Source organism: Numenius arquata, chromosome 24 (assembly GCF_964106895.1).
Source record: "Numenius arquata chromosome 24, bNumArq3.hap1.1, whole genome shotgun sequence".
In the NCBI taxonomy this organism is placed as follows: Eukaryota; Metazoa; Chordata; class Aves; order Charadriiformes; family Scolopacidae; genus Numenius; species Numenius arquata.
The window spans coordinates 3,630,757-3,645,525 of NC_133599.1; the positions used below are offsets into that span (position 1 = coordinate 3,630,757).

Below are 14,769 nucleotides of genomic sequence, written 5' to 3' on the forward strand. Positions count from 1 at the left end.
CTTCGGATTCTGGGGCGCCCTATTTTTAATCTTTGCTATTTCTTTTACAGTCTCTACCGTTAGTTTTGCTTTTGCCTTCTGCTTCTCCTCATCGCGCCTCATATATACTTTTTGTGCTTCTCGTAACAACTCATTGATCCCTCTCTCATACCAATCTTCCATCTTTTCCAGTTTCTTCCTAATGTCCGGCCAGGCACGGGTGACAAAAATTACTTCTAATAATTTCTGGCCAACCAATGTCTCTGGGTCAATCCCAGAAAACTGCTGAAGATTCCTTCGGAGCCTTTCCAACCATTCCGACGGAGACTCCTCTTTCCCTTGTTTACTATACAACTCCCTCGGGGCTGCCTCTTTAATTCCCCTTATAATTAATGTCCGATAATCAGACATGTCTCTTCTCCCTGCGGGGTCATTTTGATTCCAATCAGGTCTTTGTAGGGGTAACTTTTGATCCCCTGCAACCCCGTGAATGTTTTCCCTTTCCCATATTCTCATCCCTGCTACACGAATCATTTGTCTTTCCTCAGGGGAGAACAAAATTCCCATGATGTATTGCATTTCTTCCCAAGTATATACATTTGGACCTAAAAATAGGTCTAATTGTTCTGACAAACCTAGGGGATCTTCCAACAACTTCTTCATTTCTTTCTTAAAGTTTCTGACTTCTGTACTGGTTAGGGGCACGTTCACAAATCCTACCCCATTTTGAACTCCTGCCATCGGGACCTCCTGTAACGGATACAGCCCGATCGGTTCCGCCATCTCCTCATTTTCTTCCACTATGGGCCTTCCTGCTCCCTGCCTCCTAACGGGGGCCTGAGGCTCTCTCGCGCCTTTCGGGTTATGTGGGGGAGGTAAGCATTCAAGAGGATCCCAAACTGGTCCCTGGTCCTCCTCCTTCTCCTTTTGTATCCCCAATTTAAAAACTCCTGCATCCCCTTTCCAACAGGCTGCATATTCGCTCTCTTCCTGATCGAACGGTTCTTTAGAACTGACGTGTGCATGTAGTGATTGACACAGCCATCCCTCCACAGAACCATACGTTGGCCAATACAACTTGTCTGGCCTTATGGGCTCTTTGGTCCATTTGAGCATTTGGTAATTGATCATCTTTGCTTTGTCCTTACCCCGGGTGCAAGACTCTCCTTCCTGCCCCCATTGTAACAATATCCTCCCTAATGGACTCTCTGGAGGTATTTCTGCAATTTCCTGATCGGTTTTTCCCTTAAATCCCCTCTTACTTTTTCCTTGTCCCATTTTTCCCCGGGGAATCTCTCAACTCCAGCCTCTCGCTTTGGCTCTTCACCGGCCGGTCTCCTCGCGGAGATACGGAACCGGGGTTAGAAAGACTCCGCACTCGCTGTGCGGATCTAGTCCGCGTCTCACTCGCACCGCTCTCAATCCCCCGTCACCCAGCCGCCCGAGTAATATTTAACAGTCAATTTTCTTACCCGGGTCTTGTGCACAAGTATTATCGGCTGCTGCGGTTATCCCTGGGGCCCCTCTTTGGTCCACATGTCCCTTCGCCGGGCTGTTGCTGCTGATCCGTCCCCGTGGGCGGGGAGAACCCGAGGGTTGCTGAAATCAGCGATGGGGCCCGGTTCCAGCTTACTCTCCCGTCCAAGGCTGTGCACGTAGGCTCCAGATATCCCGGACGAGCCTCCACATTGTGAGAAACGCGCTCACTCTATCAAATTTTAGTCAGGAACAAAGTCTGTGGAGCAAAGAATATTTATTACAGCGCTGGGAGCTACACAGGGGATTTCTCCTCCCGTGGCTCGTTCTCTTCTTACAAATGCTTGTTTTTATTTCTCATTACTGATACACATTCATGGGTTTTCTTGTAAAATGATTTACACAATCAGTGAGCTCTTGGAATGCAACCCACCCCCGAACACGCCCCTTCCCTTCTAGTGGCGCAGGCGCAATGCTTCCCCAGGGGTCTTCCTGGTGGTAGTTGGAGGAAGGCTCGAGGTTTTCCTCACCATGTTCTTCTATGGCCTCTCCATCCTTTATATCGCTGCACTCCTTATGCATCCTCTGTGGTTATCCTAGCTAACCTCACCACCCTTGGTTTTGCAACGGTTCGGTACTTTCCACTGTTGCTTCCTTCTGATATTCTCCCTTATCTGACACTATCTATTTTCCGACTGCATAGCAAGTACATACGTATTTTTAGCTGAAGCAAAATTTTCTTTCTAAATTACTTATTACACCAACAGCAAAACAGGCTCCATTAAGCCCTGCACGCCTGCCGGCTGCTGGGGCACTCTGTACTGGCGCTCCCCTGGGCAGCCGTCACCTTTTCTCAGCCCCCTGGTACTAATCTCACTGGGGTTGTGGCCGTCCCTGTCTCCATTTCCACGCTCTTTTATCGGCAGATTATATATTATCGTGCCCACGTGGTTCCGCATCAAACAACCCGGGATGGAGCAGCTGGGGTCGCTGTGATGGCTGGTTACTGGTGGGACAGGGCATTGACTGGGTGAGCTGGGAGCAGATCGGTGCCCCGAGACGGGACCTGGAGCCTGCGCCCGAGCTCTTGTGCCTGGAAAAAGCAGATGACGGGACTGAGACCTGCTGAAATGACCTGGCCCGAGCAGAGGCGTTCGCTGCGGAGCCCCAAACCTGACTCAGTTTGCATTTTTGGGGGTGCGCTGTGTGTCACCCAATGCTACAGGGAGGGGCAGGTTCTTTTGAGGCTCCTCTGTGGAGTGAGAACCGGCCACGGGGTTGTAGTTACAATTAGAGCTTTATATAAAGATTTTAGTAATGAGCGCAGCTTATCCTTGCACAGAATTTCTAGCAATTAGCGTAGCTTTCCCATTACTCCCATTTCCCTGCGCCCTGAGAGCTAGTTCTCCTCCTCTTTGGGGACACCCAGGTCACCAAGCTCTGGGAGAAGACATGCACCAGCCGAGGAGCCGCGGGGTTACGGAGCCACTTGGCTCTGGAGGGGGACACTGTGACTCTGGCCATCCGGCCTGCAGCTGCGTTGTCCCTGCTGCTGTTTTCCTTTCCCAAATGGCAGAGAGCTAGTCGATCCACCCAGTTAGTTAATTGATTTATAGCTGTCAGAGACTATCATTAACCGACCAGCTGGAAAGCTGTGTGTTATCTGCCCGGTGGGAGCAGCGTTGAGAAGCAGCCAGCTCCGATGGGCCACGGGCTGCCCCCTCCCCACCAACAGCACCGCTGCTTTGAAGGATTTTCCTCCACCCCCCAAGACTTTAAGCTTTCTCTCTTATCTCCTCCTTTGCTGAAGTTTGGCATCAGCGAGCTCACCCCGGGCCTCCCTGTTCTCCCTTATCTCCTCCCTGCAAGGTCGCGAACTCCTCTTCACGGAGCTCCGTGTGGGTGCAGGAGTTTGTGCTGCCGGACAGACCAGTTCAGACCAGCTCGTTACCAGCGCTCCCAGCCCCCAGCCCAACCTCCCCGCCACTGCCGGACCCTGACACCATGCAGATGTTCATTAAGCATCTGGAAGGTGATGCATCTCGTCATCTTGGGGGCCGGGGCGAATTGTCTGTACCTTGTACTAGCACATCTGGCCGGTGCTAACGAGCTCCTGGGAGCGACGAACTCCTGGGAGTGCCGTTGCCTGTGGGAATGCAGGGAAATCCGGAGGAGGAGAGGCTGTAGGCGCCTGGCAGAGGCGTCCGGTGCCTGGCTGCACCAGGAGGCGATGTGTTGGACGGGCAGTGGGTTGGGGAAACCCTCTGAGCTGCAGCGGGGGGGTGGCGATGCTGCGAGCAGGGCTCAGACTCGGCAGTGGTGCTAGGAGGCGAGCGGACACCGGCAGCTTCAGCGGCACCTCGGCCCCGAGCAGCTCTCGGTGACCCCTGCGGCACTGACCCTCCCGGACCCCCCCGGTGCCGGAGCCCGCCGTGCCCGGGGAGCGGGGTGCTGGGTGCGCTGCTCAGCCTCCCGGCGTTGGCAAAGGTGGGTGCGATGGCAGCATCCCTTCCTGCTGCGCCCTGTCCTGCCAGGGCCACAATGCTCTCTGGACCCTCCTCTTCCTCTTCCCCTCCTCATCCCTGCAGGCTGTGCCATGGCCCTGGGCGGGGCCCTGCTCCCCCAAATCCCCTGGCACAAGGTTGGGAGCATCCTGGGGACCGTGCGGCTGATCCAGGTGATGGAGCTGGATGGAGACAGGCGCTGGGAGTGTGGGCTTGCACGGATGCTGTGTGACCTGGGGGTGCTGGGTGCGCCCTTGCATGGATGCTGAGTGACCTGGGGGTGCTGGGTGCGCCCTTGCATGGATGCTGAGTGACCTGGGGGTGCAGAGCCCCCCCTTGCACAGATACTGAGTGCCCTAGGGGTACAGGGCCACCCCTTTGCACGGATGCTGAGTGCCCTGGGGATGCTGGATGCTCTGGGGGTTCAGGGTGCCCCTTTGCATGGATGCTGAGCGCCCCGGGGGTGCAGGCTCCCCCCTTGCACGGATACTGAGTGCCCTGGGGATGGAGGGCACCCCTTTATACGGATGCTCTGTGCCCTGGGGGTGCAGTGTGGCCCTTTGCATGGATGCCGAGTACTCTGGGGGTGCAGGGCCCCCCCTTGCACAGTGGAGAAGCAGAGGTGTGATGGAGCAGGAACAGGGGCTGCACCCAGAGGCTGATGCGGTGCAGAGTTTGCAGGTCTTGGATCAATCTCTGCTTTAACCCAGGTTTGCTGAGGGATCTGAGATAACCGGAGGCGTTTTGCAGTCCCTGGTTTATCAGAGACACCAGTTTGAGAAGAGGTGCTGCCTGGGGTCTGTGCAGCCCCCCGGGAAAGGAGAGGGGTCTGTCAGCCCCCTCCCCTGAGCAAGTGTTTATTTTCAGCAGCTGAAATCAGTGTGAGGAGACACTCTGCAAACAGCAGTAAAAGCTCCTGGAGGGCATTGCAGCTTGGCTTGCCAGGAAGGGAAATCAAGTGCTGGGGAGGGCTCCCAGGGAGCTCCCTCGGGGGGGGAGTTAGCACCTGGCTGCCATCAACAATCGCTTGCTATTGGTTTGCATTCAGCAAACGCGGAGGGGTGGGGGAGATCCGGCAGCCCCAGGGGTGGGGGGCTGCCCAGAGTTGGGCTGGGGGTGCAGGGGGTCTCCGTTGTGACACTCCTTGGTGCTTCACCTCTCCGGGAGGGCGAGCTGCTTTCTGGGGCCGCCTGGGACTGATCTGCCAGGTAACACCTCCATTTGGGGACAAATTTCTTCTACTCTCCCTGCTCACCTGCCAGACAGAGTGGTGCCTCTGCTCCCATTAACTCCTGCCAGCCTGGGTCGAGTGTTAACTGGTGGCTCTGGGAGCCCAGTGCCCTGGCTGGGCTGGATCAGCTGGTTTTGGGTCAGAGCACCCTCTGCTCGCTGGGACTGCATCCCTTGGGATAAACCCTGGTCTCTGACCCCCGCAGCCGCTGCGACCCAGCCGTGGGGAAGGCATAAATGCTGTCCTGGGGAGCCTGGGCAATGCATTCCCTTGGCATCCGCAGGGTTTGAGCCACTATGGAGGGCCCAAACTGTGCCCGTGCCAGGCTGCCCGTGGGAGCAGCACAGGGGCAGGGACACAGCCTGGCGTCGGGGTTTGTTGGGTTTAGTGTGACCAATTATTGCCGTATCTATGGGCCTGACACTGGATGCACGAATAGTACAGTTTAATTTTATGAAACATATACGGATTCTTTAAGGTTGCCAGTGATAAATGCACTAAACTGCAGAATAGCTATAGAGCTTTAAAAATATGATTTCAATCCCGAGCTTGAGGAGGCCAAGGTCTCGAATATTACCAAAAGGCGTCCATTTTTTGGAGGGGGCTGAGGAGGATAAACCCGTCAATCCATCTCTATGATTTGGCGTTGAATTCTCAATTAGGTACGAAATTACCCCTCAATTAGGTACGAAATGGGGGTTGTATTTATACCACTATTGTGCAGAGTGAGTGGGTGGGACTGTGGTCAAGCCATCGTTCCTTGTGGTTGTACCGTGAGCCGTTGAACAAAACGTTACTTGTGAGCCATTGTACAAAAGATTTCTTGTGAAAAGCGGAAGAAGGGGACTGCGTGGCCTCCACCCTGCTTCTCTTTCCTCCCTGGTGCCACAGCAGCACAAACCACTGGATCTTCACCCGGTTTCCGCATCTGTTCCGGGCACCAGGTGTTCATCAGCAATATTGAGCTTTGCTTCCACCGAGGTTGCACCCCGGTGCGGTGCCGGGCTGGCCGGGGGCACCCGGCGGGCGGTTTGTCCCTGCTGCGGCGCTGGGGAGGGACAGCAGCTTGGCCAGGATCCCGCGGGACAATAGTGGGGTGGTGCCGCTGGGTGCTGTGACCCGTGGGGCTTGCACAGGGCGATTGAAACGTGGCTGCAAGCGAGTGGAGGCTCGGGCGGGCAAGGGGAGCTGCTTCGGTAGGGTACGGGGGTGCCTGGTGCCGAAGGAGCCGCCCCGGCATTGCCAGGACCTGTGTCCCCTCCTGGGATGGGAGCAGGTCCATGGGACCACTAGCTCACCCGTCTCCTGTGGGTCCTCACTGGTGGCTCTGAAGGTGACACCTGGCTGGCAGCCATCCCCGAGCCGGCAGTGACGTCCTGGGGGATGTGCTCACCCACACCTCTCCCTTTGCAGCTCGGTGCTAACCTCCCCGGGGGCCTTCTCCCCACTGGAACTGGGACCAGGACAAGCTTTTGGTGAGATGTTCTCCCCGTTGGGCTACAGGAGGGGCTTCCCCAGCGAGGTAGGTTGGTTTGTAACCCTCCTGCTGCCTCATAGCCGGGGCTGCCGGTGTGGCTGGGAGTGGAGGAGCTTTCTGCTCCATCGCTCGGGATGCCAAGGAGCCAGGAGAGCATCACTGTGGGATGGGGAAGAATTAGGAATGGTCTGGGACCTCGGCTGGGAGAGGAGGGTGGATGGGCTCCTGACTCCCTGTCTCTGCTCAGCATCCAGCTGCTGCAAGGGCGAAGGTGAAGGTCTCATCCTGCTTTCATCTCCCTGGGCCCTCTCCGCAGCCCGGTCCATGGCAGGCTGGACAACCCCCCCCCCACCGTCATGACCCCTGGATCATCTGGCACAAGCCACCCTGGGAGCCCCAGCACAGGAGAGGAAGGGGCATATGGCACCCGGTAAGGGGGCAGGGGCCGGGGCGAGCAGCCGTGTGGTGAGGGGAGATGGCACCGTCGAGGTTCACCTACAAATCTGGGGTGGCCAAAACTGGGCGCTCCCCTGGGAGCAGGAGAAGCAGAAAGAGCTGAGGGCTGTGGCAGGAAGGGGGAACCGCAGCAAAACCAAACCACACCAGTGAGTTGCCATCCTCACCAGCAGCCATTTGCTGTTGCAGCCCCGTCCCTGGGCCCCCAGACCCTTCCGTGGCCGTGCCAATTTCCATGGGAACGAGGAGGACAGGAGATGGGCACCCCACGACTGTCCCCCACCACCCTCTTGGGATGACAGAGAAGATGACCGAGGACCTGAGGACTGGTTCAAAGAGGACTGGGACCCGGTGAGGGGACAATGGGCTGGTGGGGGTGGCAGCTGTGTGGCTACCCGCAGCGTGCCACCATCCTCACCGGCAGCAATTGCCATTGCAGCCTGGTCCCTGGTACTGCGGACCCTTCCATGACTCTGCCGACTTCCCTTGGGATGAGGAGGACAGGAGATGGGCATCCCACGACTGTCCCCCACCGCCCCCTTGGGATGACAGAGAAGACCACCGAGGACCGGAGGACTGCTTCGAAGAGGACTGGCGCCCGGTGAGGGGGTGATGGGCCTGGGGGGTGGCAGTGGCCATGGGACAGAGGGCAGGGAGCGGGTGAAATGGGGCAGGGTCCATTCACTGCCCTGGTGACAATGGCAGTGCCTGGGGACAGGCTTCCCTGTACGGCGGCGGGAGCAGTGGCAGCCCGGCTTCTCTGCTCCGCAGTCGTGGTAGCCCCTGTCCTGCTCCATGTCTGAACCCACCCCCTTCCCTGCAGGAGCCGCTGCTGCCCGGCCCCAACCGCTTTGCCTGGCCTGAATTCCCCGAGGAGGAGGAGCACCCACGCTGCCCCCCCGGCAGCCTGCCAGGGTGGGTGCCCGTGCCGAGGATGGAGGGACCATGGAGCTGTGGGGTGGCCAGCAGGGACAGGGGTGATGCAGCATTGGAGCTGGCCCTACTCAGGGTGGGAGAATTTGCACATGAGATTCCTTCCAGCCTAAATTCCCTCCCCCTGGGGCTGCTTTTGCTCTTGCAGGGAGCAAGGTGGCTTCCAGGATGGCTTCCCGTCCTGGTGTTATCATGGCCTGGGTAGGAAACACCGACATCTTCACCGTGGCCGTCATAAGTCAACCCTTGTCCAGCACCTCCCGCGTCCCAGGTCCTCCAGAGGTTTGTGCTGACCCTGTACTGGGCTGTGAGGGGACCCATGCCTGCTCGCCAGCATGTCCTCAGTGCTCATCAGCAGTCGCTCCCATTGTGTTTCTCCCTCCTCAGGGAATCATCCATCCTCAAGGTCATCTCCATCCCGCTCTGCGACCAGCCGGCCAGGGGCCAAAGACGAGCCACAGCACCCTGATCCTCCCCGGCCACTTATTTCCTGCAAAGATGGCTCACAGAGCAGCGAGGAGATGGCTCAGGTTGTGGGTTTTTACCCCCCACCCCCCACCCCAGCATCCAGCAGTGACCCGAGTTTGCACGGTCTGAGCCCCACGCAGTGCTGCCATGTCCCTAATCCAGCGTGTTTTCCCCCAGGGCCCACCGGTGGAGAGTGGGAAGGTCCCAGAGCCCCCCGGACCAGCTGTTGATCCTGGGGCTATGACAGAGGCTGCGGAACCGGAGCAGGCAGCAGGAGCGATGCCGGTAGGAGAGCACCTCTCTCCTGGGGACAGGCAGGGACGCTCGCACCCCTGGAGGCACCCAGCTCAGGGTCTCTTCAGCCAGTGTAACATCTTCCTTCTCTCTCTCATCCAGCCCTTTCGCTCTTCACCTGGCTGTCTCTATGCCAGGCACGGACATCTTCCTGTCTCTTCTCTGGGGCTGCAAAGCCCCGTGGTTTCCTTTGGGTTTTAGCGCCCAGTCCGTCCCGTCCCCCAGCTCTTCTCCCCAGGATAGACACGTGTCCCAGCCTCACGCCATTGCGTGTCCCCAGGTCGAGCCGGGAGCCGAGCAGAAACCTTCGGGCAGCCGTGGCCAGAGTCCCTCTGCTTCGGAAATGGAGCCAGCCTCGCCGGAGGAGAGCTCTGCCGGGACAGAGGAGCACCCTGAGGTACGAGCAGCTCTTCTTCCCACCTAAAATTAGTTCCCAGGGGAGGTGGGAGCTTGCAGTCCCCTTTGCACCCCCTTTTTTCCCCTTGCCTGAGGGGAGCCACCCCTTGCCGTGGGCTCTGCAATGCATCTTGTAATGCTTTGCACAGGTAGAGCCCTGCAGCCAAAGCGTCCCTAAGGCTGGCGCGGGTGGTGGGTCACATCCCCACACTCCGACAGCCCCTCCGGAGCCCGCCGAGAGCGTCTACACAGCGGCTGGCTCCGCTGGAGAAGTGGGTGCTGAGCTCTGCCCAGGCTCCCAGGGATGGCAGCACCTGCTGAGTGGTGCCAGAGAAGCCAAGGCAGAAGATGCCTGCGATGGGGTGGGTCTCAGCATGTCCCCCCCCAAGAACAGAGCCCACCAAGGCCGCTGCTGTGGGTGGGAGTGCGCTAGCAGCGCTGGCTCCCCTGGCTTCTGCGTGGCCGCTGCTTTCCTTCTCCAACCACTTTCTCTCCCACAGCTTCTCGGTGGCCTTTGGCCACCCAAAAACTCACAGGTCCTGCCGGGAGCTACCGTGGAGCCCGACGTGCAGCCCAGCCAGCCCAGCTCCGACATCTGTGCCCCACCAGAGACCTCACCGGGCACCCAGGACCCTCCTGGGTCCAGTGAGACAGAGGTCAGGATGTCTCTGCTTCCCCCTGACTCACCCCAAGGTGTTCCCACGTAGGGCAGGTGCCCTGGGCTGAGGGATACTGCCATAGCCCAGGAGCAGCGGAGGGGGATCCCTCTGGCCTCCCTGTTTGCAGGATTATGGGCTGGGGTTAAAGCGCTGCTTTGTCTGGAGGCAGAGCCCGTGTCAGCCCCGGTGTCGGCTGTGCCGGAGGTGCTGATAAACGGGAGGCAGCTGGGAGGAAGGCCAGAAAAATAACTAGAGGCTTGAGAGCGTGCTGGAGCGTGAACGACCCCGGGACTCGAGCTTTAACGAAGCAAACGAGAGCATTGCAGAGCAGCTTAATTACTGCCTAATGGGGAAGAGGAAGCTGCTCGCCGGGCTCTTGGCAGCAATGCTGCCAGGAGGTGGTGGGTGGTGGTGGTGATGGAGGTGGGGGGGCAAGGGGCAGCTCCTGCACCTGGGGAAAGGGTGGCAAACTGGCACCCCGGGGAGCCAAGGTCCCAGCAGGTCCCCCCCCAGAGTCACCAGTTCCTGGCTGGCAGTCGGTGCCAGCAGCCCCAGTTTGGCCCCAGCCTTGCCCAGTCCGTCTCCCCTTCGAAGTATCTGACCCTTCCTTGCCTTTTCCACCACCCAGGCTGCAGGTGGCCGGCACCAGCTCTGCTCCACACTCCTGACATCCTCCCCGGCTGGTACAGACCTCCGCTCAGCTGCCGTCCTCGCCAGGAAGGAGGAGATCGAGCTGGTGAGTCCCAGTGGCCTTTGATTGAGGTGTACCAGGGGTCTGAGACCAGCCATGGGGTTGGGGGACTTGCCCAAGGATCCTTTTAACCATGGGGGATGTGAATTTGGCAGTTATGGGGTCACTGGGGAGAAACCCCTCCTGGTGCTGGTGGTTGCTTGTGGGCAAGAAGGGCTCTGCAGGGGAGCTCTGCAGGGGCACAGATGCTGCCACGGGGGGTGTTTGTGGACCAGCCCTGGGGGAACAAATATCCCTGGAGGGCTGCATGCTGCCGGTGGGGAGGTTTTGGGGTGCCCCATGCTGACCCCGTGCTGCTCCCCTGCAGTCGTACCAGCAGTTCAGCCTGACCATCGCGGTGGTGGCCACGATGCTGCTGCAGAAGGAGCCCTCCATGGAGGCGGCGCTGGGGCTGGCGCTGAGAGCCAACCTCCGCCAAGGCCGGATCCACCACCTCCAGGAGCTGGAGGACTTCATCAACAGCTACGACTCGGCCACCCTCAGCCGCTGAGGGGGCGCTGGGGTGAGCGGACAGACAGCCCCTCTTGCCAGCCAGGGTTTGGGGGGCGATGGAGGGCCGTGCTGGTACATCAGTGTGCTCATGATGGTGCTGAGCCCTCAGGTCAAGGTGCTATGGACACGTTGGTGCAGTCCCACCATCTCTCTTGGAGATGGAGGAGGAGGGGGGTGCTTAGCTTTACCCCTGCCCAGACTTGTATGTGCAGCAAAAGGGGGGAAGCTGGTTTTACTGGAGGGAGAGCGGCTGCAGGGAGCCCCCTTCTGCCCTGGCCCCTCGCTCCATTCCTGGTTCACACGAATGTGCCCCCGAAGCCCAGAGACTGTTCTTGGTTTTAAACCAAAAAATAAACCACTCGTGATCTTTGCAGCCTCTGCTCTGCCATCGCTCTGGTCGCACTCTCCTGGGGCTGACGTCCACAGGGAGAGGGGTCCCACGGTGGGCCCCCATCCCAGACCCCCTATGGGGGACCCCCAGCTACAGTAGAGGGCAGCAGCTGCCCCCAGGGATCACACCCCTCCGGTGGCAACGACCCTGGGGTGGGGAGGAACAGGACAGACATGTTGGCTCTCAGGTTCAGGTCTCAGCTGAGCTTTATTGGAGCTTCGTCTGCAGCAGCAGCAGAGCTGCCTCCCCCCTGGTCCCCTCCCATCCTCTCCCCACGGTGGCAGGGGGACGCGGTGCCACCAGGGATGGAGAGCATCTGGCAACAGCGCCCATCCTTCGAGGAGGTGTCCCAGGGAAGGATCCGACCCTGGTGGCCAGCACCCCGATGTCCCCATAGGTCCCCAGTGGGGTGATGCAGGCAGCTGCCCTTGTCCTAAGCACCCACTTGCCCTCCCCTGCGTGTGGCTGTTCTCCGGCGCTACCACCTTGTCTGAGATGGGAGTCAGAGACCGTGCCCTGGTGCGGGTGGCCGGCTCTCTGCTCCCTACCTGCTTTACCTGTTCCTAATTGCGGGAGAGGCCGGCAGGAATTGCAGGCTGCGCTTTGCCAGCAACTGCCGGGGGGAAGGATCCCAGCGGCTTCTCCCCACCAGCCTTGGGCTGTGTCCAAAATGCACTTGGAACGTGTTGAGACCATGGCAGGGGCTGGCAGGATGGCAGTGCCGGTCGAGGACACCCTGTGCCCGCTGCTAGGACACACTGCAGTGCTTGCTGTTGCCCCGTGGCTTCACCGTCCTGCCCCCAGCCCTCCCTAGGGGTTCCCTGCCCAGGGAGCTCATCCCGGGCTTGGGGATGGGCTTCCCGAAGAAGAAACCCTCTTCCTCCGAGTCCGAAGATGAAGAGCAGGTAGGACACCAGGAATCATCCTCCTCCGTGATGTCCTGCAGGTCGATGTCCTCCGGCCGTGGGCTGTGTCGGGCAGGGGACGTGTCTGCTCGGAAGTGTGGGTTTCCATTGCCTGTGGGTGTTCGGGGGTCAGGGCCCCCTGAAACTGGATGGCCCAAGGCTCCAGGCCCATTGGGACCCTCTGTGCTGGGCTGGAGGCCAGAGGGGTGGCCAGCCGGTGGTCCCAGCGTCCCTGCATGCACAGCATCCCTGTTCTGCTCCTTAGCAGCTGCTCCATGGTCCTCCAGGCTCCTGAACGCTGGATGCACAGGGCCCTGATCCAGAAATGCCTCTGGAAGAAGGAAAACAAGAATGGGTGAGGAAGGGGAAGGCTGAGCCTGGCCTGCCACAACCCCTTGTGCTCCCCGGGGTGCAATGGAGGCTTGTACCAACCAAACCCCACATGCCAGCCCTGCAGGAGGTGGGCTGGGGGCTCCTTGGGCTGCATCCCTGCAATGTACCCCATAAAGTACTCAGGGGCTGAGCAGAGCCTGGTTCTGCTCCCACTCCCCTCCCGCCACGTTGCAAGCAGAGCAGTAGGATCCCTACCAGCCCCTTCCACCCGCTGCCTGCGCCCTCCGGCCACCGAGCTGCTGCCCGTCCCCGGCGCGGTCCTGCCGGCGGGGCCGGCTCGGGCGAGGGGCGTCGAGTCGGGGGACGGGGCGGAGGCGAAAGCCGAGTCGGAGGAGTCGGAGGCGGTGGAGGATGCATCCCGTCCCAGGCTGCAGGTCTCGGAGCAGAAGAGGCGGCCGCGGCGGGAGGTGAGGGGCTGCCCACGCAGCGGCTTTCGGCAGAGGCTGCAGCAGAAGCAGGCGGCTCGGGCATGCCAATGGAGCCCTTGGTGGGTGGCCTCCTCGCTGTCAGCACCTGGGGGGCAACCATGGGTGAACGGGGAGGCTCTTCCCGCCACTGTGTGCCAGAACCCGTCCTCGCCACCGTGTGCCAAAACCCATCCTCCGCCCCGAGCCGCGGGGCTCTGGCTCCGCAGCCCTCCCAGCCCACGTCCCGCCTGCGCCCTGCCCCGGGGTTTGGTGGGGGGACGACGGGGGCCATACCGATGGGGTCCCCGCAGGCCTGGCACGTCTCAGCAAAGAGGGTCTCGAAGCAGCCGCGGCAGCAGGGCCGGCCGCTCTTCATCACGTAGCGCTGCCCGCGCAGGGGCACGTCGCACTCCAGGCAGCAGAAGTGCTCCAGGTGCCAGCGCCGGCCCTCCGCCTCGATGCACTCCTCCATGAAGATCAGCTGGAGATGGGGAAAGAAGCCATCCTCTAAGCACCCAGCTAGAAAACCAGGAGCCCCAAGGATGCTTTGCTGTGCCGAGGAGAGAGGAAGAGCCCCCCCCCCGCCTCAACGCAGACATGGGGCTCTCTACAAAGCTCAGAAAGGAACCTTTCCTCCTGTCCACCAGCAGGTCTTGGCCAAGCTCAGGAGCTTTTAACAACAGCAAAAGGGAGAAAAAAGCCTCTCCCCTGCCTGGCACCCACCTGGTCGCAGGAGGCACAGCGGGGTCGGAAGAGCTCGGCGTGATGCCGGCCGCAGTAGATCCTCCCATCCTGCTGGAAGTAGATGAGGTCCACCAGGGGCTGGTGGCAGAAGTGGCAGGAGAAGCAGGACGGGTGCCAGAACTGGTCCCCCAGCCGGGCTGCCGAAATCCCCGGGTCCCCTTTGTTCAGCCTCCTGCCGCACTGCAAGGCAGAGGGATGTGGGGTTTGGGGTCAGGCTGGCTTTTGGGGACGGGTCCCCACTGGGGAACGGGTGCTGCCTGGTACCAGGAGGGGGGATTCCTCACCTTCTTGCAGGGACAGCCATGGCAGGGACCTGGCACGGGACACGCCAGCCCCTGCCCCAGGGCCTCCCGTCTCCGCCGGGCGCTGAATGCTCGTAGCTGCCTCCTCTCCTCCTCTGCCAGGTCGGGGCAGTACCGCTCCTGCGTGGGGAGGTGGGGGTCAGGGGGGTGCACGGTGGGCGAAACCCAGGGTGGGCAGCACCCAACAAAGAGGTGTCTTACATCGCAGTCCTGAGGGGGCAGCTGCTGCAGGAGGGCTCTGGCGCGGAGACGGATCCTGTCGGTGGGAGAGGATGGGTCCTGGGGTGAGTGGGTGCCAAAGCACACCGGGACCTTGGGGTGTCGCACGGGAGAGAGAAACACAAGAAGATTTTTTAGGGGGATTAAGCTGCATTGCTTGAGGCTGCTAAAACACTTGTTTCATCCCAGGGCGGCAGGTACCACCCATGGGTGGCACCCACAGGGCTGCAAAGGGAGCCTTGGGAGAGCCGGGGTGCTGCCCACCTCGGGGGGAGCGGGGTCCGCGGAGGGC

General features: G+C 60.3%; 1 protein-coding gene across 1 annotated transcript; it reads left to right on the forward strand.

The window, feature by feature from the left end:
- Positions 1 to 843: 843 nt before the first annotated feature.
- On the forward strand, positions 844 to 11,488 carry LOC141475263 (uncharacterized). The gene is made up of 15 exons (XM_074163530.1): positions 844 to 854; positions 6,604 to 6,712; positions 6,984 to 7,097; positions 7,313 to 7,474; positions 7,563 to 7,724; positions 7,947 to 8,038; positions 8,205 to 8,338; positions 8,444 to 8,586; positions 8,702 to 8,809; positions 9,099 to 9,215; positions 9,364 to 9,576; positions 9,715 to 9,870; positions 10,045 to 10,077; positions 10,502 to 10,609; positions 10,932 to 11,488. Exons 1-15 carry the CDS (start codon positions 844 to 846, stop codon positions 11,112 to 11,114), a joined length of 1,845 nt encoding a protein of 614 aa, XP_074019631.1. The 3' UTR covers positions 11,115 to 11,488.
- Positions 11,489 to 14,769: the final 3,281 nt, after the last annotated feature.